Below are 23,336 nucleotides of genomic sequence, written 5' to 3' on the forward strand. Positions count from 1 at the left end.
TGCACAGAGCCCGGCCACCTTTCTGGGGTCTCCTCCCCGGGTTCGATCAGCAGATGATGAAAACATGCTCGATTGGCAGGATTAGGAAGACACAGAGGAAACCCCAAGAGGAAGTTACATCTGGGAGGAAGGAGGTACCCCAAACCTGCAATTCACCAACTACCCCCGTCTGCTTGAGGATCGGAAAGGAAGATTTTAAGTGGTTAGAAAAGCTGAATCATGAGAAAAATATGGATGGGAAAATTGATGGTGTCAGAAAACACGCATACAATTTGGAATTAGATTTCAGGTTGATTGGAAAAGCCAGAGGATGCCTGCGAGCCCTGGGCGGGGGCAGAGGCTCACTTACCGTATTTACCACATTTTCGCCTTTTACTTAAAAGGACGGGATCCTTCTTTCTTCCCTCTCCTTGCCCTGTTTATACATCGGCTATTAGTGACATGAAAAAGGGCCTGGAAGGATCGAAGCTGTATTTGGGGGAGAAAGTGCTTGCTCATGGAGGCTGGTGCAGTGCTCCGGGGGCAGTGGAATGATGGCTGGGCCCTTGCTTGCTGACCGGAGGCCCCGCACCGGGTGCATTATAAAAATTACCACACCTGCACCTCCGAAGATGTGGATTCGGGCGCCCAGCCCCAGAAGACAGAACCGAGAGGGGGTAAGGCAGGGCCCGCCGTGCATGGGGAACGGGGTTCTCAGAGATCTGGTCTTGCTCCGCACACATCCTTGGGGACCAGCGCTGCCAAGGAACCTCCACGAAGCCCTTTGCTGGTCATGGAACCCTCTGCCTGGCCGAAGAGGCTTTCTAGGTGGTAAGTGGGTCAGATTTTTCAGTGGCCTGGCTGGCCCACTCTTTACTACTCTGCTGTGAAACCAGTTGGCAAGCGACTTTCTGAAGACCACTTAAAAACAGACCATCTCCTCGGTTTGTGATCTGGAGTGGTCAGGGCATCTGAGGGACGCTTAGAAATCCACACCAGAGAGAGGTGGGAGCGCATGGCTAAAGCCACACGAGTGGAAAGTTCACCTGCAATAAACAATGGATGTGGGGTCTGATCCAGGCCCATTGGCTCCTCACTGTTCCTAGAATGCTCTCAACACGGTGCTGCCACAGGGCCTTTGCACAGGCTGCTTCGTCTATCTGGAAGGCTCACGCCTCACTTTCTTCAGATCTCTGCTCAAACGTCACCTCATCAGAAAAGCCTTCTCCGATCACTGTTTCTAAATCCCCCAGCACCCCCATCCCTCTTCAACCTGCAAGACTGCATTCTGGTTTATCTGATTATTTATTATCTATGTCCCTCCTCCAGGATATAAATCCCCTGAGCGCAGGGAGCACCTGCCAGGCAGGGACAGAGCTTGGCAAGTGACAAAATCTATCAACCCTTGCTGCAAGTTGAATGAATGAATTGGGAGTGAGGCTTTCAGACAAGGAGCCAACATGAAAGGGAGTGCAGAAAAGGATGCTTGTCTGCCTGCTCTGTCACCAGCCCTGCCAGAGAACTGGTGGGACATACAGAAACGCCCACTCTCAGGGACCACCCAGAGCAGGGATTGGCTCAGCTGAGAAGCCCCCAGACCCTGGATTCTGCAAACCTTCACAGCAACCACACGTTTCCACCGGAAGACGCTACAGGGACCCTACAGGAGCCTACGGGGAGACTGAGGTCTGAGACGCAGTGCTGGGACTAGAACAGGCTTCCTCCCCATCTGGTGACCTGGGCCATCCTGGAGGCTCTCGCTCCAGCAGCGGTGAGCCTGTGGGGACAGTTTCCTGGACTCCTCTGGACCCCTGGATGGGGCCCCCACATCCACTGATTTAGGACACGAGATTAGAGACTTCAGGCCCCAAAGAGCATCCCTGTGATGGACCATCGGCCATACCGGCCAGGGGACACGCCACCGGCCTGGCCCTGGAGGGTTCATCCTCTCCTCCCTGCATCCCGGGCCTGTCCCCAGGCACTCAGCGGCCGCGCATTTCCTTCAGCTCACCCACCACTTCCCTCTGCAGGATGCCACAGGATGAGATTCTCTCTCCTGGACGGACAGACTCTGGCTCTTCCCAGACTGCCCTGCGCCCCCCGAGCCACAGCGGTGTAACTTCAGATGCTGCTACGGCGTGATGGATGGTGCCGTTAGCACCGCTCTCGGCAGAGCATCCCACAGCTCAAGAAGAAGGAGGAAAAGGCGCTCCTCTGCCCTGAAGTGTTTCACTTTAGCAAACTCAGCCTGCAGTGTGGGCAAGGGACCCGCACTGGGGGCGGCTCCCCTCTACATGCTTTAATCGGGAAGGTTTTGCATCTGCGGCTGGACCCCAAGGAGCCCAGCTGGGATGGTCTTGTGGCAGGTTCTGGAATCAGGGCGTGTGTCAAGGGGTATTTCTTTCAGCATTGCCTCGCTGGGGCTGCATCTGCCCCGGGGCGGGGGGCGCCTTCCGCTCTAAGCCATGTGTGCGTCTGGCTGCGTCCAGCCAGGGGTTGCTGCTCTGGGCCATCGCCCCCAGCTGACCCTTAACTACTTCCTGCTGGACTGTGAGGGTCAAGAGAGGGTTAAGACACCTTGGTCACCTCTCCAGCCTCCAGCAGCCAGGATTTACTGCCTCTGCAGCAGGAGGCTCCACACACCACCACACACGCCTCGAGCCAAAGAGGAGAGCTCGGTGCTCAAAAGCGCGGGGCCGTACAACCGCCCTGCAGTCCTGGAACGGCTCTCCTGTCTGCAACTGCTACACAGGCTTAAATCAAAACCCTCTAAAAAACCCCAGGCCGGCCGCCCACCTCCCACGGAGATGATTCAGAGGCAAGATTACGGCTGGGACGCGGCCGCTGATCTCAGGCCCCAGAAATGTCCTTACCCATGCTGTACTTCGCCTTGGTACACGTTGTTCTTTTCAGAATTTCGTAGACCTATTGCGGAGACAAGGAGGGGGACGGTTACTTCGGGCAGCGATGGCGTGCAGGAACTGTCATGCGATCGCTGGACAGGGACGTGGTTGACCATCACCAGTGACGACCTCCCAGCGTTGTCCAAGGACAGACGGCAGGCTTTTGTAAGGATGCTCGGGCACAGTGTCGGGGTCTGAGGTTCTCAGGGATAAGTAAGTGCAGCTCGAACGGTTCCCATCTTTTACTTCCCTCCGTGAAGCATCAACTACGCGTCACGCTGGGCTTCAGGGTTAAGAGTTGTCCTATGCGCCCTGTGCGACAGGTTACTGTCCCTTTAGGCTGAGAGGTGAGTTGGAATTTAGAGGCACGAGGACCCAGCGAAGAGGACTCCTCCCAGGTGTAGCCCAGAATGTTCTAGAAACCAAGGGGCTGGCAGGCCTCGAGATTCCATTCTACACTGTCAGGAGGCAGCAGAGAAGCGGGCGCCTGGCAGAAGCCCCTTGAAGGGTCCCAGCCACCCCAGCTCTGTGCCCCCTTCACTAACGACACATTTCACCTGGCGGCCTCAGGAGCCCGGCCCGGGAGTCTCCCTGCCTGGGTCTGAGTCCCGGTTCCACGACTGGCAGCTGTGTGGTCTTGAGCAAACTACCTTACTACCCTGTGCCTCAGTTTCCCCACCTGAAAAATGGGATGAAAATAATGGGCCCTACGCCGAAGATGTGCGAGTCAGAGCACACTAATCCTCTCGAAACTCTCTGCACTCTCACGACCTTCCAGTGGCCCCCCCAGGCCTCCTCTGCCCCATCTCCATCCCCACCAGCAACCTCAGCCTCCTGGCTGCTCCTCTCACTCACCAAACCCTCTCCCGAGGCCGCAGGGCCTCCAGCCTGGCTGTTCCTCCTGCCAGAAGTGCTTGTCCCCTGAGATCTAAATGGCTCCAGGGCCACCTTAACAAACAGGCCCAGACAATGTAAAAATCTGGGGCGCACACATCCTGACACACAGGACCGTGACTCAGTTTCCTCAGCCGGCCCTTCTGATTCTCTCTATCCCACAATGACAAAGAAAAAGTGAAAGCACTCAGGTTAGAGCTGTGGCTGGTTCTCCGTCGAGGAGAGAGAGAGAGGAGTTACCTCTTCTGGGAGCAGGCCAGCCCCGAGCTACACAGGCCGCGGATGTTTCTGCATACGTGAGTTCCTTGTTGTTTATAATCACGATTTAATTAAAACGAATCAATAACATGTTCAGAACAAAAATCATGGCAGTGGCTCTATTCCAGCGTTGCGCCCAGGTTACCCTCGGGGGAGGCGCCCTCTGAGCAGGAAGCCAGACGCGTCCTCATTCTGACCCAGGCTAGGTGACTCCCGAGCTTGCGAGGCTGGGAGGGGAGGCCGGGACCGGACCTGCCTGCCCCGCAGTGGCCAAGCCCCCTGCGCCACTGCACCCTGCACCACTGCCCCGCGCCAGGCCGCCTGCCAGCCTCGGGATGTGGCCTGAGGGGCAGCTATCTGCCCAAGGTCAAGGGGCCACCTCCTCCCAGCCTGCACCTCTCCCCGGGGAAGAGAGAGCCACAGCCAGGCTTGGCTGCGAGGTTAATTTCTTGTTTAGATAGAAGTTGGGTCCTGGGCCGTGCACGGCCCGACTTGGCGGGCGGACAAGTTGGCGGTCGGTGGATAAACATTCAACCAATACCTTGAACAGGGCAGGCTGGCCTGGTTGGATTTCAAACCTCAGTTTGCTCATTTGGCAAAGCCTTGGAAATCTACTCCATTGCCCATCATCCTGCCAGGCCCGCCTGCGCGGAAACCTCCGGGTCTAGGGATAGGAACGCGCAAACTCCGCAAAGGGCGAGCGGCAAGGAGGCTGGAGGGATGTGCTGCGGACAGCACGGTGAAATAACCCCAGGGGTCTGGAATTCCTGTCTCTTGCCTCCTTCCTGTGGCTCCACCTGGCTCTCCTCCTCAGAGCTGGCCTGGGGCCGCGGCCCTCCCCCGGGTCGCCTGCAGCCCTCTCTGTCTTATTATTCTAATTATTTCTTTCTCAGACAATTAGAGCCGGCCTCCACCCGGGGGAGTTTCACTGAAATGAGATTATCATCCGTTTCCCCCGGGCCACCTTGCTGGAGAGCCAGAGATTTCCGCGTGCAATACTTACTATTGTGCTCCGGGTTTTGCTGTCGAAAAAGGAATCCTTGTCAGACAGGTCAAATCTGTTGAAATATCGGGAAGAAAAAGAGACAGTTCACTGGATCGCCTCTCCGGGTTTCCACGGCCCTGGGAAACCACCGTCCCCATTAGCTGCCACTCTGAAATTAGCGAAACAGTCCACACGCCAGATGTGACCCGACCCTGGGCATCTGGAAGAGTCTGTTTACCTGCCCCCGCCCCCAGGAGGCTCGGAGATCCACTCGGAGATGGGTGGAGGCAACCCCCAAGGCAAGTGTGGTCTGACCTCCCTCCCCGAGGACCCCTGCTTCCTTCTGATGAATCCTCAGCTGGCATGCTCTGAGGATGAGGATGGGCACGGTATCATTCCACCACCATTCCACCATCTGAGGATGAGGATGAGGACATTGACAATGTTTACCAGTCTCCCTGTAATTTCCAAATGGTTTTGGTCCTGAGGTCTTGGGCCCCCAGGAGGTTGCCTGAGGCTTCCTGAGGGCAGAGGGATGTCTTTGGGATATGGTGCTCAGGGTAGAGCTGGGGAGGGTGGCTCCCCGGGGCTCCATCCTCATGGGGCCTGGAGGTGAGCTGGGCCTGGCAAGGCAGAGGACGCTGAGGGAGTCGGCCAGGGCAGAGCAGAAGGAGGCCGGGGCCCTGGGGGCCCTGGAAAGAGGGTGTCTCCTTCTACTGCCCGGGAAGCCTCTGTCCTGGAGCTGGTGGAAGGAGCTGGGCGGGGGCGACCTCCTTCTCCCTTATTTCTTATCCTCAGCAGGATCGGGAGTCACAGTGGAGTGAAGCACATGGCCCCTGCCCTGTGACTAACACACTGCCGAGGCAGAAGCCCCAGCTCGGAGCCGAGGCCAAGCTCTCCAAGCCCTGTGGGACCAGTGGTGTCCAGGAGCCCTCCCCTCCCAGAGCTCGTCATCGAAGCCCCACCGGGTTCCCACAGCTCGAGCTTTCTATTCCCACCACTGCCCACACTCCAGCTCTGCCCGGGAGGCTCCATGGAGGCCGTGCAGCTGCCACTGACCCAGGTGGCTACGCCCCACTGCCCCTGGGGAGCAGGGGAGGAGGGAAGGTTCCAGAGCAGATGTGGCACTGCCAGGCAACCCCACTGGCTGCGCTTCCCTGGGGCCTCAGGACTCCAGCCGGGGCTGCTTTTCAGTTCCTGCTCCCAGAGCTGGCAGCCTTCAGGGGGCTCGGTCAACCAGATCCTCTTGTGGGATCACATCCCGAGAGGGACGGAGGGAGCCGGTAGGAGCGAGGGCTTTGGGGCTTTAATCCAAGGCCCACACATGCCCTCACTTGGGCCCGTGCTAGTTTTCCCAAGTGTCACTCAGCAGAAGGACAAGACTCTTTGCCCCTTCATTCCTCAGTTAACAGTGACCTTGGAAATCATTTCCAGGGCCTCTTCTGTGCTCAAGAACTACAAGGTCTTATGAGAATACGCCCCAGGGGCTGGAATCCCACTTCTCTGGGGCATGGAGAACTCCCTCTGACCTCAGAGGGCTTTGTCCCACAATCTGCTTGTCTCATGTCATGTATGATGCTGTGGGGTGAAATGACCACATGGTGGGGAAGGGCAGGCAGCGGGGGGGGACCCACTCACAGGTGCTGCTTCTCCCGGGAGAAGGGATAGGAGAGCCTCTTCGTGGTCTGGGGTCTGTGCTCGGCCACCTTGGGCTGGATGGGGTCCGTGATTTTCTGGAGCACGGAGTTGATCTTTTTCAGGAGGCCTCGGGTCTCGTTAATGTGATACAGCTGCGGACGAGACCGGGCAGGGGGAATCCGTGTCATCCGCTGAGCCGTGCCCCTAGAGTCTATTCTCAGACAGTCACAGAGCCATCCCACCCCACTGAGATGGCACGTCCTGGGAACAGAGCCTCCGGACGGGCCAGCACGCCCCTCTCCACACCTGGGTTTCCGGATAAATCCTGAAAGCTGAGGGTTTCAGGAGAGCCCAACCAAATGTGCAATTATAATACATTCCAGAAACCTCTCCCCCGAACTTTACTTTTGTTTCAAAAGAAGTCATCCAGACAATTCCAGTGGATTTGAAAAGGCGGGGCTGACTTACTCCTGGGCACGGCTTCAACCCTCCCATTTTCCTCCCCACGTGCAAAGTAAATCCGGGGGACGCCTGGTTAAGCCTCGGAGGACACGCTGTCAGACTGCTGCTTAGCCGAAAGTTTTCAAACATTCAAAAGAAAAATTCCAGCTAGCTAGGAAATGTAATTAGAATGAGTCTGATGAATTAGCCGAGACACAGCCGGGATGAAAGACAGAGCGGGAGGGTTAATTGTGTTCGCGTTTAGGATGAGCTCCGTGGCTCCTCGGCCTGTGCCGTCTCCTGGTGGGGTTTGCTCCGGGGCCTCTAAAGATCACCCGGCCGGGTTATACTCTCCACCATCAGGACACGGGAGCCACACTGCCCTCCCAGGGGTGGCACACAAGCTCACTCTGATCTCACGACAGCTCAGAGCCTCCCGATAACATCCGACTGCCAGCGTCTGTGCGACAGTCAGCCCTGCAGCTCCGTCTCGGGGCAGAAACATCGCCACCAACCTTCTTTGTCGGCATCTTCAGCTTTAAAAACTCCGCCTCTCTGCACAGCACGTTCCAGGGCGCGTGGATTTTCACAAACCCAACCCCGTGAATTTTAGTCTAGAGAGAGGAGAGAGGTGCTCGGTCAGGACGCGAGGCGGGGACCAGCCTCACCGTCAGCTGCAACTGCAGGTTCTCGGGCAGCTGCTACGCGGGGCGCTGTTCCCCGGCCCCTCGCTCACTCCTCTGGACGACGCTTCCAGGCGCTGTTAGAACACCCTCCTTGCAGACGGCGCAAGGAAGCTCGGGGGTGAAGTGGGCTCCTCCAGGTCTCACGGGAACAGTGGAGAGCCAGGAGGGCCTGCAGGGAGGTCTCAGACTCCAACACACCTGGGAGGTTTTCCAGGGGTTAGCCAAGGACCCCCAAAGCAGCCCCGGTAGCAAAAAAAGGGCCTTTCACAACAGCGAGCCCAGGTCCTGTGACCAAGTGGGTGAACCGGGTGTCCCCTGAGTCTCCGAGCAGGGGTGGGGAGAGGTGATGGTGAAGATGGCCCCCTCTGGGCATCTTCCTCCGTGGGGTCCGGCCACTCCTCCGCCTGCGCCTGGCCTGTCCCCCCGGTTCCCTGCATCTGTACTGCCTTGATCCGCACGTGAGTGGGCGGCCTGGTCCGGGGGCTCGACGCCAGGCCCGAGTTCAAGTCCAGCCCCCCCACTAAATGGCTGTGTGCTTGGACCAGTCACTGCTCTCTGGCCCAGCGTGTCTGAACGACAGGGACGAGCAGCCCAGTGTTGCGGGGGTAACCTAAGGGCTTCGTGCGAACTGACTCCATCGACCTGCACAGCCAGCGCGATGAGAAAGGCACGACTACTGCCCCCTGCACAGATGGGAACACTGAGGCTTAAAGAGATTGGGTCACGGCCTGGGCTCCTCCAACAGTTAAAACTAGAACTCCCATACGGTCCAGCAATCCTACTTCTGGGTATACATCCGGAGGAAGCGACATCAGCATCTCAAATAGCTGCATCCCCATGTTCACTGCAGCATTATTCACAACAGCCAAGACATGGAACAGCCCAAGTGTCCATCAGTGGATGAGTGGATAAAGAAAATGTGGTATATACAAACAATGGAATATTATTCACCCCCCAAAAAGAAGGAAATTCTGCCATTTGTAGCAACGTGGATGGGGACTATGCTAAGGGAGGTAAGTCAGACAGAGAGAGACAAATACTGTATGATCTCACTTACATGTGGAATCTAAAAAAGTCAAAACCATAGAACCAGAGACTAGACTGGTGGTTGCCCAGGGCTGGGGGAAGGGAAATGGGGAGATGTTGGTCAAAGGGTATAAACTTTCAGTTATAACAAGACTAAGTTCTGAGGCTCTAACGTACAGCATGATGACTCGAGTTAACAACTCGGTATTGTATGTGGAAAGTTGCTGAGAGCAGATCTTAAGCGATCTCACCACACACACACACACACACACACGCACACACACACACAAAAGAGTTAACTGTGAGGTAACAGACGTGTTAATTATCTTGATCTTGGTAATCACTCCACGATGTATACGTATATCAAATCATCACGTCATACACTTTAAATATACACAGTTATACTCGTCAATTATCCCTCAATAAAGCTGGGGGAAAAAGTCAGGGCCCAGCATCCTGCAGCCGGCAGGCGTGGGGCCCAAATTCTAACGCAGGCCATGCTGCCCAGTCCCCACTCTTCACCATGGATGAGACCTCGATGCCCCAACGACTCTCTGTTCTTTTCTATTCCCCCTGGAATTTTGTGTGTAAGAGATTCACTTTATCGAGTGGACAGCGTCAACGCGGTAGTAACACGTGTTCCCATCAAAGACACACGTACTATCAACAAACTGTCCGGTCGCCCCGAGATAACTGGGGTGCCCCGCGGCGTGGACATCATTGCAACAAAAAGCAAAGAAACACGAGGTTTCCCTGAGCCAGAGGGGGGTCCACGGCCCGACAGACTTCTCAAGGCTGAGAGCGTGGCCACAGAAAATGGGATCATTGCAAGTTTTTGGCAAAAACTGAGCTGAAGTCACTCGGGGATGACGTCTAAGAAAAAACTCCTCGGTGGCCCAAATACACTTGCCCACCGGAAGCCCGCGAAAACTGACGTTCACAGGAGCCCAGGAGAACCCCGGCCTCGAGCAGCGAGAGGCAGAGCTTCCGGGTCCAGCAGAAAGAGCTACAGACGGAGTGATGGACCCGCTCTGTGCCTTCCAGTGACCCTGCCCCACATCCCACCTGGGGAAGGGAACTTCCCTGACACTGAGTTCCATTTGGGGCTTCTTCCCCACCCTGAGAGAAGGGCAAACACCTGCTGGGTGAATCCTGGCTCATCCCTCCACCACTGAACCTGACATTGAGGCCCCCAGGTCCCTGGAGGAGCTGTCCTTTCCCCGGGGCCTCAGGCGCGCTGCCTCTGCACAGGCCTCCTCCGTGCAGCCCCAGCACTCGGGCGAGTCCTGCCCAGGGCCTCCGTGCTCGCTGGCCCCACTGCCCACGGCGGCACAGTGTAGGTACTCACAAGTGTTTGCTGAATGACTAAATGAAGGCCAATGCCAATCATCATCATAAGAGTAATATTAATGATGAGGTTGAGAAGGCTGAGATCTCTGAGTGCTTCTGTGCCGGTCCCTGCTTCATGCATTTACGTGTGTTAAGTCATTTATTCCTCACAACAAGCCTGTGAGGTAGGGCCTCCCACTGTCCTCATCCTGGAGCTGAGGAAGGTGAGGCAGAGAGGGGTGCGCTACGCTAGCTCGCTGAATCAGTGTCCTGGGGCTGTTGTAACAGACAACCACAAACTGGGCAGCTTAGAACAGCACAAATTCATTCCCTCCCAGTTCTGGAGGCCAGAAGTCTGAGATCAAGCTGTCACAGGGCCGCGCGCCCTCCGGAGGCTCTAGGGGAGGGTCCTTCATGCCTCATCCAGCTGCTGGGGGCCCCAGGCGTTCCCGGGCTTGTGGCCGCATCACTCCGGTCTCTGCCTCCATCGTGCATGGCCTTCTCCCCGTGACTCAAATCTCCCTCTCCTTTCTCTTCCAAGGATACTTGTCACTGGATGGCGGGCCCACTCTAAATCCAGAATGATCTTGTCTAGAAATGCTTAACTTAATCATATCTGCAAAGACCTTTGTTCCAAATAATTCCACCTTTTCTCAGGTTCCAGGTGGACACAGCTCTCCAGGGCCACCATTTGGCCCACTCCATGTGTCACAAAGCTGTAGGTCAGACCCTAGAGTGCTTTGTGCAGGGAGCCCAGCTCAGCAGTTGGAGAAGTTTCCAAGAAGCGTCTGGAGGCCCGAGGCTGCTTTAAGGAGACAAGCCAGGACCAGGGCACGCAGGCACAGGGGCCCAACAGGCAAGGCTCAGAGGTGTGCCGGCGCCGGGCACGTCTGCAGGGGGCCTGGAGCCCCGAAACGGCAGCCCAGGGCTTGTGAACCTACAGATCCCAGCACGGGCTAGAGGCGGCAGCCCGGGGGCTCTGGGGAGGAGAGCCCAAATCCCTCTGCTGCCCTTGAGGGGCAGGTTGGGTGTCAAGTGGATACCAGGCGAGGCCACGGGACTTAGAGGCCTTGGGATCAAGTGGCCTGGGTCAGAGTCCTGCCTCGTCCCTGTGTGGTCTCGGGCAAGTGACTCGACCTCTCTGAGCCTGCAAATCTTTGCCATACTAGACTTGCTTCACAGTTGGGGGAGCTCCTGGTGCCCAGCCCCCCGCTGGCAGGAGAGGTCAGGACAATGAGGGGCTGTTGCCTCCACCCAGGATCACCTCTCTGTGGCCGGCTGCAAGGCGGCTGAGACCGCACCTGCTTACATGCACGGGCTCCTTTGGTCAAGAAGCTAGAAGCCACCTCCCCAGTCCGGGGAGCCCTGGAGGCCCTGAGACCGGAGAAGCGGTGGTGCCATCGGTCCTGGTGACTCACGGGCACGGGGCCGACCTCGTGGGGCGCCCCGAGCACGAAGTGACCTCGACAGCCCACGTGCGGCCGAACCCATCTCTTCCCATCACAGACCCGGGTTTATTTCTGTGCACTGCCCACCGCACGCACAGACCCAAAATACATTCTCCCGAGTCCAGGGAGATGTCCCTCGACGGTGGTCATGAGCGGGGGCCGCGGCCGGCCTCCCTGGGAAACACGTTCCCCTGTTTACGGGAGCCGCAGGGTTTCTCCCAGGAAACATCTGGCGGGATTTGGGAAAAGGGTCGTGGGACCAGTTTGGCAAAAGCACATATGGGATGTTTTTTGAAACCGTCCTGCCCGGCCTGACCACAGCCCGCCCCCAGAGGGAAGGAACCGAGCCGGCGGGGCCCCCTCCCCTCAGCCAGATGTCCCGGGGCAGTGGATTCTGTCCCGACTCTGGTCCCTCGTGCTGGGGAACTCGGAGGCCACAGCCCCGCCACAGCATGGGGGCCGGGAGGGCCCAACTTGGCCAGGCCACGGGGCTCTGGAGGGGACGGGGTCAGGGCCCCCACATGGCGCCCAACCAGAGGGGTGGGAGCGGGGCGAGGGTGCTCCATTTCGAGCCCGACTCGCAAAACCTGTGACCTCACCAGAATTGTTTCTGGCATTTTCCTTTTGGAAGGAAGAAGAAAATCACAAAAACACAAACAAAAACATCCCCGTGGGGGATTCGTGGTGGTTGGGGATGCCAAGGGGTCCTGTCTACACCCCCACGGCTGCCTGAGGGCCTGGATGTTCTAAGGCACGGGCTGGGGCCGGCCCCGTGGCTTAGCAGTTAAGTGCGCGCGCTCTGCTGCTGGCGGCCAGGGTTCGGATCCCGGGCGCGCACCGACGCACCGCTTCTCCGGCCATGCTGAGGCCGCGTCCCACATACAGCAACTAGAAGGATGTGCAGCTATGACATACAACTGTCTACTGGGGCTTTGGGGAAAAAAACGAGGAGGATTGGCAGTAGATGTTAGCTCAGGAAAAAAAAAAACAACTAAAAAAAAACAAACAAAAAAACTAAGTCATGGGCTGGACCGCGTGCTTCTCACATCCCTTCACGGCCACCATCCATGCATGGCTAAAGTGAGAGCTTGGAAATTGCTGGAAGGTTTGCACCAGAAAGGACTGAACGTGGGCCGTTCCTGGTTGCCACTGGCTCCACAGAATGGTCAGCGCTGCCTCCTCACCCACCCTGACCCCCACAGGCTGCTTCACGCCCCGGAGGGCACCTTTCCTGAAATCAGGGAATTGGGGTCCCCAGCGTCGTGGAGCCACTAGGAGGGGCCTCTCCAGACTCCACCCTGGCATAGGGCCAGCTGGGAGCCACGGGCAGTGTGCTGTGCACACAGCAGGGATGCAAAGACCCTTCCGAGCACAGTCCAGGAGGGGCAGCCCGGGAGGGGCCCAGGCAGATACCCGTCTCTCTCCGTCCTCAGCTGGCTTCCCCAGCTCCCAGCGAGGACACTGCCTCCCTGGGTGGGCGTCAGGAGGCCCGAGGAGGGGGGCGCAGGCCTCTTCCAGACCCTGCTCTCGGAACGCCCGGGGCTGCCCTCTGGGAGGGTTCGTGACCTCTGCAACCGACAGGTTTCCGAGGCACGAGACGCCCAGAGCGGCATCCCCAGTCAGTCCCGGGTGAGCAGGCGCGTTCCCGGCAGCAGCCGCATCTGTCGGCTCTTGCTGTTGGCACCGCATCCTGCACGCATGTGAGCTGGAACGCTGGTTCTGGGCCGGATTTGTCTGTTTAGTGGACCGATATGTCCCTGGGACGGAGGGAGCGCCTGGCACAGGGTAGGTGCCCAATGATATTTACCGAGTAGCCATGAAGGAAGAGGGGGGACGGTCCTGCTGAGCACCTTGAGTGCGCCCGCCGAGGGCGCCCCGGCACTCAGACGCTCGCACGGTCCTCTCCCTGACCTCCCACAGGCATCTCTGGGTCCACTTTACTACACAAGGACAAGGCACGGGGAAGGCTGGAGCTTGCCCTGGGGATGGCCCCGACTCGAGCGTGCCCGCCCTCCACCCACATGGCTCCCTGGAGGGCGTGGGAGACGCTCTCAGTCACTGGGCGTGGGTCTGCATGGAGAGGTCACCTGCTAACTGGCATTTCCCACTTCGTGGGTACTGCTGACGATGTCTCCACTGCCTAGGAGGAGCAGCTTCTGATGGCTCGGGCACGATCACATCACACGATGCCCTCGGCATCGTCTTAGTGCCGTCCGGACTCGTCTCAGGGGAGCCAGGGACCCAACGAATGCTGTATCTGTGGGGGGCCGGGAAAGTGCACAGGGACGGGGCCGGGGGCATCTTTACCCCCAGCCCTTGGCACAGGGTCTGGCCCCCCAGGCCTGGCTTGTTGAAGGACTATTTAGTAAGTAAATCAGCAGAAAATATTCATTCTTGGTCCTGCTTCTGTGATAGGCAAGTGGATTACTCAGATCCACCCTCCCATGGAAGACAATAAAAAATGCCAGACAAAAACATAAAATAAACATCACAGCCTTCAAGTTGCTGAAGAGCTGAGAAGAGAGCACGGCTCTGCCAGGCCCAGAGGACTGACCAAGATCCTGTCGCCCCCAGGGCATCTACCGGCATGGCCACTTGGGCTGGAGTGGGGGATGGAAGTGTCAGCCCCAGGCCCGCCCAAGATGGGGAGTCTCATAGGAGAACTCCCCTGGAGCTGGACCCCCATGAGCCCCCCTGGAAAGGGCCCCCCTCCTCCAACCCTGAAAAATTGCAAGGAAGGTGGTCCTGGGGGGAGGAGAGGAGGAAATCACCTCTAGAAGTCCTGCTCCCCAAAGGCCACGGCCCCAGTGGGTCTGGGGACCTCAGACTGCGACTTTGGTTCAAGATGGTTCCATCTGTTACGCCTTCAGATGTGTGATGGATGCAAGCCCCAAGCCTTTCCGGACAAGGGTCCTTCCTCCAGGCCCTGGGGATCCCCCAAGGGTTATGTAAGGGCAGTGACCAGCGGGCAGGAGCAAGAGGCCCCGGGACGGGAGACAGCTGGAGGAGAACCAGCAGAGGCGACCCCTCGGCCCCGGGATTCTGGGAGGATTAGATGGCTAATAAATCAGCTGTGCTCACCTCGTCTAAAGAAATAAACCTCGAGACAGAGAAGTTCTGCAAAGGACAGGAAACTATTAAAAACGGACATAGCCAACTTGGAAAAGAACCAAACAGAACTTCCAGAAATAAAGAAGGATCCTAACGAGAATGAAAAACTCCACAGACACGTCTGAAAATACTCAACCTCTCCAAGGAAAGGAAGACGCGTGAGGGGAGAGCAGGGGGTGCCTGTAAGGACGGCCCCCCGGCTCTGCAGAAAGAAAAACCTGCCCTGATGTTTAGCATCTGCCAGTTTCCACGGTGTAAACACTCTCGCCGTGGCCTATTTCAAGCTACCAAGGGGTTAACAGAATTCATGATGGGCCAGAAAGAGAAGGACTCTGGCACAGCCGGGCCTGGAGGATGCCAAACTGCAGGCAGAATGGCAAAGATGTCACCCCAACCAACTGGGACCCAGGCAGAGTTGTGCAACCGCCCTCGGGGGACTTTAAAGACACAGCTTTAGGAAAATGTCCAGGATTCACTTTAAAAGAAGCGTGCTTCCACAAAACGAAGACAGCCGCAAAGCAAGTCAGGCAGGGTGTATAAAAGCCTTAGCAGGAGACTGGAGCTATAAAACCTTTAGAGCCAAAGAAATGCATGCGCAATGGTGGAATTATGAACGGAGAAAGGACAGCTTCTGGACTAGACTAGAGGCCCCTGACATCATGCGAGAGGCCCCTTCTTCTTCCCATGGGGGGGGCACTGAGCCCGGGGGCTGGGGTCGGGGGCTGGAGACTGCGAGGTTCAGGGCAAAGAGCACGAAATTAGAAGCCTGGAGGGACCCAGGTTCAAGAGCTCGTCCCGCCCGTGTGGGCCCTGTGGCCTCGGTCTCCTTGCTCCACGTCTCAGAGCCTCAGCTCCTCTCTTTAAAGGGGGTCTGACACCTCCATCACTTCTTCATGGCGGGCGAGGGAGCCCACATGGGGTGGGGTGGGTGGGGTTTTGCTTCCAGACCAACGCGTTCCCCAAGAACATTTGTCCTCTCGTATCTCGATGCTGGGATTAGACCTCAGGTTCCTCAAAGTCAAGGACGCCCCACCCCCAACCCCCCAGGGGGCTGTGAGGAGGGGGCCCGCCGCGCCCCCTCCGGTGCTGAGGGCTGGGCTCCAGTTAGCCAAGCCCAGACCCCTCTTGGACACCCGCGCTTGCCCCCAGGCCTCAGCTGGAAACTGCAAGAAACAGCCCCCCTCCCTCTCCCGAGACCACGGCAACCCTGCCGGCCACCCTCCCCGGTCATCTGGTGGGGGACACGGACAGGAGTCATCTCCACGTGCCAGAGGACCCTGCCCTTCCCATCAGGCAGGAAGGAAGCTGTTGCTCGGGTCACGGGAGCCGTGAACGGCAGCCTCCGCCCGAGGGCTGCAGGCGAGGGGGTGCTCATGCTCTCAACCTCGCCCACGCTCCACGAGGAAGGGGGTGCCATCACCTCCATTTTACAGATGGGAAAACCGAGGTCCAGAGAGGGGAAGCCACTTGCCCAAGGTGGCTCAGCCAGGAAGTGGCGGAGCGGGGCCTGAACCCGCACAGGGAGCTCAGAGGCGGCGTCCTCACCACCCCACTGTGCGCCCCGAAGTCTGTTCTGGAAGCAGCGCCCATTCTCCCGCAGCCAGTTCCCAGCTTGCTCCTCAAAAGCAACATCTGCAAAGATGAGAAACAGATGCCGCGGAAGGACCACACCAGCTTCAGAGGAGGAATGCCGAGCAGCAACAGCCGGCCAGCCGGGGCGCCTAGGTGAACCCCAAAGGGCAGCATGAAAGCAAGCAGACCTCACATGGCTCTGCTGTCCGCGGCCTCAACGGTTCTGCCAAAGCCGGGGTCAAGTTCAGCCTCGGGGCGGCGCGGGCCGCGGCCACCCCCAGCACACACAGCAGGGATTTCAGTTTGTGGCCTTCTCGGCAGCGACCCACAGACATAAATAATGTCCAGTGGGCTTTGAGGCTGGACTTGAAAAATGCTGATGGGTCTCAGTTGCAGGGAGACACACTGGCTACAAACTGCCCTTGTCCCTTTAACGGGGGCCCTGGAAGCTGACCCCACTGCGGTCAGGGGAGGGGAGAGAGAGAGACTGACTCTCCTGGAGAAGGAAGGCCTGGGCCTCCTGCCTCGATGACCCTTTTTCTTCCCGTCATTTCTGCTCATGCGTGCTGTCCCAGGGGGTCTCTGACATGGGACCCCTCTTGGATCCTCATGCATGAAACTGACTTTGAGGGCCGTCCTCTGGATGAAGGTGCCAAAGCTTTTCCCAACACCCAGGGTCTCTCTCTTGCAGGCGTCTGGGGAAGCAGTTTTCAAATTCGGTTTCTCTGAGCCTGGGTGAGGTCGCTGGGGGGGACAGTGGGAGACCCATGGTCACAGCCTGTCGGCCAGGCTCAGCCTTCCTGTGTCCTGTACGTGGGGTTGTAAGAGTGTAGGTCGGAAAGCACTCAGCGGCTCGCTTCCTAGAGACCCACCACTTCTGTTCCACGGACACGGGGCCCTGTGGTCAGTGCTGGGGTCTCTGTCTGGGGCTACCTCTGGGGTGTCGAACAGTGGATCGGGGGCTTGCGCGGACGCTGGGGGACCTTCTCTGGGGATGCTTCTGCTGGCTCATGGGGAAAAAAGCCTGCAAAACCCTCACACCTCAAAGTATGGTCCAGGATCAACTGCCACCACACGCCCCGGGAGCAGGTTAGAAATGCAGGCTCAGGCTGCCCCAGACCTGCTGAATCAGAGCCTGCATCCTGACAAGATTCCAAGGGGTTCCTGTGCAAAGCCCGGGCCCTGCAGTGAGGCAGCCAGGCGAAGGCCGGAGCCCCCAGACCACCCGCCCTGCTCTGTCCCCCAACCACAGACCACATCTCCCCTGCTCGCTGCTGGCACCTCTAGGGGCCGTGCGTGAGCCACTCCAGTCCCCGGATAACCTCCTCAGTGCAGAGCCTCAGCTGTTGTAGTGGGGTGAACGGTGCCCCCCAAAAGAGATGTCTGCGTCTTAACCCCCCCTACCTGTGAATGGGACCTTATCTGGAAATAGGGTCTTTGCAGATGAAATCAAGTTAAGATAAGGTCATACTGGATGAGGGTGGGCCCTAAATGAAATGCCTGATGTCCTTACAAGAGGAGAGACACAGACACATACACAGAGGAGCAGGCCACTCGAAGACGGAGGCAGACACTGGAAGGATTCCACCACAAGCCAAGGAACACCTGGAGCCCCCAGAAGCTGCAAGAGGCAGGAAGGATCCTTTCCCAGACCCCCCAGAGGGGGCAAGTTCCTGCCGACACCTTGATTTTGGACTTCTGGCCTCCAGAACTGGGAGGGAATCAGTCTGTGCTGTTTCAAGCCCCCTGGGTTGTGGTCATTTGTTACAGCCGCCCCCGGAGGCTGCTATGCGTCCCTAAGAACCGGGCCCCACTGTGTCCTCAGCCGGGTCGTCTTCCTCACGTCATCACAGGATTTCTTCACAGCAATAAAGCCCCTGACTGGGAGAGGGCAAGCAGAGGGGCCCCGTCCGTGTGGGGCTCGCAGCCCACGAGCAGCCTCACATACCCTCTGGCCCCTCCGGGAGCAAAGGCAGGTCACCTCTGTGCTGCCAGTGACCTCCACGCGGCCGCCTGGTCACGGCTGCGGAAGGCCGGGCCAGCAGACAGTCTGGAGGGGCCCCACCCCCCGGGGGCTTGTTTATTTATCTCCCATCCCTCCAGTTCCCTCTTCTCCTTTTGCCTCCATCCAGCTTTGAAAGCAGGGTTTCTCAACCAGGGGTGACGTTAGCCCCCGGGGGACAATGTCTGAGGACATTTCTGGTTGCATGACCAAAGCCAGGGATGCTGCGCAGTATCGGATGGCAGTAGTGCCAAAGCTGAGGACGCCGGCTTTAGAGCAATGACTCGTTATCCTTTGGGGGTCATTGAGCATTTGTGTATCTGATGGATTCTATAGATTTTTCTCCCCAGGAAAGTGCACATAAGCCCCCGATTTTGCTTCCAGTTGGGTAAGATTGTGCAACGGGCTCTCTTGGAGGCTATCTTATTTCCAAAACTGCAAACCCTTTCACTCCTTATAATCTGAGCACAGCCCCGGGAAGGATTCAGTAGCTAGGCTGCCTCTGCCCCTGGAACAACTAGGACGGCGGCTATGGGTTAATCACGCTGGCAGGGGCCCACGCACACCCCGGGACCTGCGTGCACCCAGACGGCCTTTGAACGGATTCCGGTTCTGCCTGTCTCGGGGGGCGGGTGAATGCAACAGGCTGCCGCAGGGGAGGCTGTTTCCAACAACCCTGGCCTAGTTCATCTCAGATGAAAGCTCCAGAATTATGGGATGGGCTTGTAAAACACGGTTTATGATCTGAGAGACTCCAGCAGGAAGACGGTACACACCCAACTTCAGCCACTTTGAAAACGTGAACCGTCTAGTCTACACCGCAGTAACACGTTCACGTTGAAAAGAGCCCGATCCATGGCTGAAAAGCCTCTTTGCTCCAGAGCCAAATTATCGATGACATTTTGGGGCCACTTATTAGGAAAACTAGATCTTTTCTGGTGACAGACCAATGTCTTTATATTTGCTCTGTATTTCAAAGTCATGAGAGAGAATAAAGGTTTTAAAAAGACAGGTGTGATGTAGTATTTAAATGGACTTGGAAAGGCTCTTTTCTCGCTTCTTCTTGGGACTGCTATGCCCACTCAATATGACCACTAAAATATGATATAACATTAACATCAGCCAATAAGAATTTGCCACGTGCCAGACTCCAAGTTAAGCACTTTACTCACGATAACCCAGTGATGTAAATACTACTGTTATCTCCATTTGACGTATGGGGAAACTGAGGCCTAAGGAGCTCAATGAGTCCTGCAAAGATAGGTAGAGGGTCTGGCATCTGGCCAGGGTCAGTCTGAAGTACCAGACCTCGCGGGGGTCCCTATAAGCTTGAGATTTTAAAGTCGTGGTCAGGAAAGGATGACAAGGACAGAGAGCAAATCCCTCGGCGAACAGACAAGGCACAGGTCGCAGAGAGCCCGAGATTGCGGCTCCGCACGCCCAGCTCCCGGGCGAGGCCTCTGCCCCCCAGCCTCCCTCCAGCCTCCCCCGCCTCTGACGGAGCCATTTGTTCCTCTAGTTATAAAATGACAGGTTGGCGTCAAGTCTGCATAGTAGCAGTATTGTTTCGAGAGAGCGCCGCAGGGCTGGCCAGGCAGGACACTGGGAAAAGTCAGGAGAATCGATGGCTTTTCTCACCCGAGGGGCCCCACCTCGGGTCTCAGACAAGGCGAGACAGAAAACTCCAGAAAGACCAGCACATCCCTGTCTGCAGCCGCTGCCCTCAAAGTCAGGGAGCAAGGCTCTCCGCAAGCTTGTCAGGATCAAACCTGTGCTCCTGATCATCAAAACTTGCCAAGGCCCCTCACATGTCCTCACAACTCCCACGGGGAGCACCCCTGTGGCAGAACTCGCCAAACCTACAACGGTGGCTGCCACCCAGAGAGATGCCCCATGTGGAACACAAGGTCCCTCCACCACTAGGCCAAGGGAGAAAGAGGCCCTGGGGAGCCCTTCTTACAGATTCCCATGACCTGTCACGAAACAGAAGTCACACACCAGTCTCTAACAGACCTGCTTTCGGATGTGAATACCCCAAAGGCACTCTTATCACCGGACCCAAAGCATTCATTATTTAAGGGTGCAGTGGCTCTCGTCCACGAAAGATCTAACCAAGGACAACTTTTATTTTAAACGTTCGCGGTGGACTCACGGCTCCCTGAGTTAACCTGCTGACTGCTTTTTCTGCTCTTCGTGTGTTGGAGAGACTTCTGCTGATTTTTGGTTATCCTGCACAGTGACAGGTCTGTGGGCGAGAGGCCTGTCCCCTAATGTTCATGGAAGGAAGGCGCCCCGTGCACAGAGAGGTTAAGGAGTTGGTGGGGGAACACCAGCAAACTCGCTGAGAAGTTGAGGGAAGCGCCCGCTCTCCCAAGTACCACCAAGGTCCCTCCTCAGCACATCGCCGTGCCTTCCGCCACCGGGGCAGCCTTGCACACCAGGTGAGTCAACCTTTGGCTCTTTCCAGAAAAACTTCCCTTAGAAAGATTCTCGGGCTTCGCCAGGGAGAGGAGCCCCAGAAAACAGTGCCAAGGTCATCAGATTTCAGAGGCCCCCAGGGGTCAGCCAGACCAACTTCCTCATTTGACAGATTGAGAAACTGAGGCCCGAGAAGGGCCAAGATCAACCACAGGAAGACTCCCAGGAGAGCTTCGTACTCCGGCCCAAAGGACGGACGCATCTTCCCAGGGAAGGAACTGACCAGGGCAGGAAATGCCTTGACCCCGAAGGTCACTGCTGAGAAGACCAGCCCCTCCCACAGAGATGTGGCCTGGGGGGGCTGGTTTGGGGCTCCCCAAAGCCGCCCAGGAGTGATGTCTACCCAACCCTACCAAGAGAGGCGTTTCCATTGCCTTCCCTGAGAACAGGTTTAAGCTAGATTTCCCGCACCACCTTCTGAAAATGGAATGCACGGCCCCCGGGGCTGCCCACCCCCACAAGCCAACAAGAAGTGGGGATAGTTACGTCCTCGTCGTGCTCCAGCTCCAGGCCGGCTTCCAGAAGGTTCCCCTCGTATTCCTCCCGGCGGAACCTCTTGTCGTCCTCGTGGTAGTCCATCGGGGGCTCGGGCTCGCCCGCTCCCACTGGGCCCCCCTTCCCAGGCAGGGGCTGGTCCTGCTTGACGCTGCGGGCAGCTGGGGCGGCGTCTGCGTGCTGGACCCTCCTGGCCAGAGTCCTGCTGCCCGAGGGCCTCTTGTGATGGTACACCAGGATGTAGTCCACTTTGCGCTTGCCGTCTCTGAAGTACAGGCCATACTTGCACTCGGCGTCAGGGTCCACGGACAGCGAGTTCAGCAGCTGAGGGGCAAGAAAAGGGAAACCCGTTTGCCGTCACGTTGTCAGTGATGGGCCTTCAGAGGGCCACATGTTTCAGACCGAACTACTTCATCTGCTCGCTCCCTCAGTCATTCAACAAACACTCACTGAATGCCCGCCAGGAGCAGGCAGTGCCTGAGGGGCTGAGACAGCTGGGGACACGGCGGACAGGCCCTGCCTTCACGGAGCTGACCTTCGAGAAGGAGACATTCCCTGCTAATGACACACGAAGACGCCAAGGCAGACACTCACCACTCCGCAGGCCCCCCGGTTCTACGGGGCTAGAGCAGGCTGGCCCTGAGGGACCAGGCTGCCGGCCGCAAGGTCGACCCCCAGGAAGTGCTCTTCACACTTGTCCACAGGGGCCCGGGCAGTGCAGAGCCCAGCTTAGGTTCTGCGCCTGCAAATCTCAACCCCCACTGGCCAGCGTGCTCGGCAATGTCGCGTCAAGGTGGCCGCAGGCCCATCATGCCCCTGCCCTGGACCGGTTTCTGGCGCCGGCTCTGCCACCAACTTGCTGTGTGGTCCGAGGCCAGGCACTCACCGTGTTCATTTGGGGTCTTCCCCAAACAGACCCCAAGTCACCAGTTTGGGTTCAGTACTTTATCTGGGTGGGGGTCTTAGGGGCCACAGGGAGGGGGAGGGAGGCAGGGAGGGAGAGGCTGACAGAGGTGGGTAACAGAGCGGGTCCCTGCGTATATAGCCCTGCCTCGGTTTCCCCACCCGCCTGAAGGGCTCCGGGGGGCCGACGAGACGGAAGTGTGGGACAGTGGGTTAAAATCCAGCCCTCCCACAGTTGCGATGACGCATGGCCGCTAAAGCCAAACCCTGGTTTCTAGAACTCCCGTGGGATTTTGCTGGTTATCGAGGGCAGACAGGTTAATCAGCAAGCTGCTCCTTGGAAATAAGGGAAAATAAATAAATTCATGCTGGGAAGCGGTCTCACAGCAGCTCTAAATGGCTGGCGGTCCTCAGAGCTGAGCCCGGGCCCTGCACCCGACCCCGGGGCTCCCGCCCCACAGGCGCTTCCCACTCCTGCCATGGGGCCTCGGGATGCGCCGGCACGCCCCGGAGCGCGAGGCCGGCATGCGGCTGAAGGCAGGCCCCGCTGCCCGTGGCCCGAGGACCGAGCTGTGCTGGGGGCCTCGCTGGCCTGGAGAGTCTCCCCACGGGACGGCTCCTCGGCTGCCCCGGGACTCCAAAGGGCTGTGCACTTGGGCAAGAGAGGCGGCAGGAAGAGTCCCTCGTTCCGGGGGTCGGGGACTGTGTTTGCTGAAAGCACACAAGGCCACCTGTAGGGCGGGGACCCCACGGGATCGGGCTTCTTTCCAAACTGTCCAGCATTAGGGACAGGGGGGTGGAGGGACGGGGAGAAACAGCGAGGGGGCCTGCCCAGATGGTGGCTGTTGCACGGGGAAGGAGGGAGAAGGGCGTCTGGGCAGGGTCTGGGGGCCGGGGTCCACCCCGCCTTCTGTGGGGGTCAGGAGTCCTTCATCCTGGTTGGGGAGGGTGGGGTCAGGCCCCTGAATCTTGGCCCCTCTGGCTGGTCCCAGGATGCCACCTCCTGGAGACCCGGCCTCTCTCACAGCCTGACAGCGCACGGCCAGCTGGAGCTGGACACAAGTGTCGCCTTCCACCCACAGTGACGCACGGCCTTCTCAGGACCCACCCAGCGTGGACGCCCGGCTGGCCTGCACCCGCAGGGCCTCACACAGAGACTTCCGGGTGCCTAGGGGCCAGGACCACCTG

The 23,336-nt window shown here is 58.1% G+C and overlaps 1 protein-coding gene across 1 annotated transcript in view; it reads right to left on the minus strand.

Moving 5' to 3' along the window:
- Positions 1-23,336, minus strand: part of ANO1 (anoctamin 1) — an 89,039-nt gene that overhangs the window by 59,960 nt on the left and 5,743 nt on the right. The window contains exons 2-7 of the mRNA XM_087422508.1: positions 21,237-21,569; positions 7,614-7,712; positions 6,658-6,809; positions 5,038-5,092; positions 2,853-2,904; positions 350-415 (exon numbers count right to left, since the gene is read on the minus strand). Of these exons, the coding sequence (XP_087278634.1) occupies positions 350-415; positions 2,853-2,904; positions 5,038-5,092; positions 6,658-6,809; positions 7,614-7,712; positions 21,237-21,569 (757 nt within the window). The remainder of the gene's footprint in view (positions 1-349; positions 416-2,852; positions 2,905-5,037; positions 5,093-6,657; positions 6,810-7,613; positions 7,713-21,236; positions 21,570-23,336) is intronic.

The sequence above is a fragment of the Ceratotherium simum genome, chromosome 34 (genome assembly GCF_057802395.1).
Source record: "Ceratotherium simum simum isolate JZ-2026a chromosome 34, ASM5780239v1, whole genome shotgun sequence".
Lineage (NCBI taxonomy): Eukaryota > Metazoa > Chordata > Mammalia > Perissodactyla > Rhinocerotidae > Ceratotherium > Ceratotherium simum.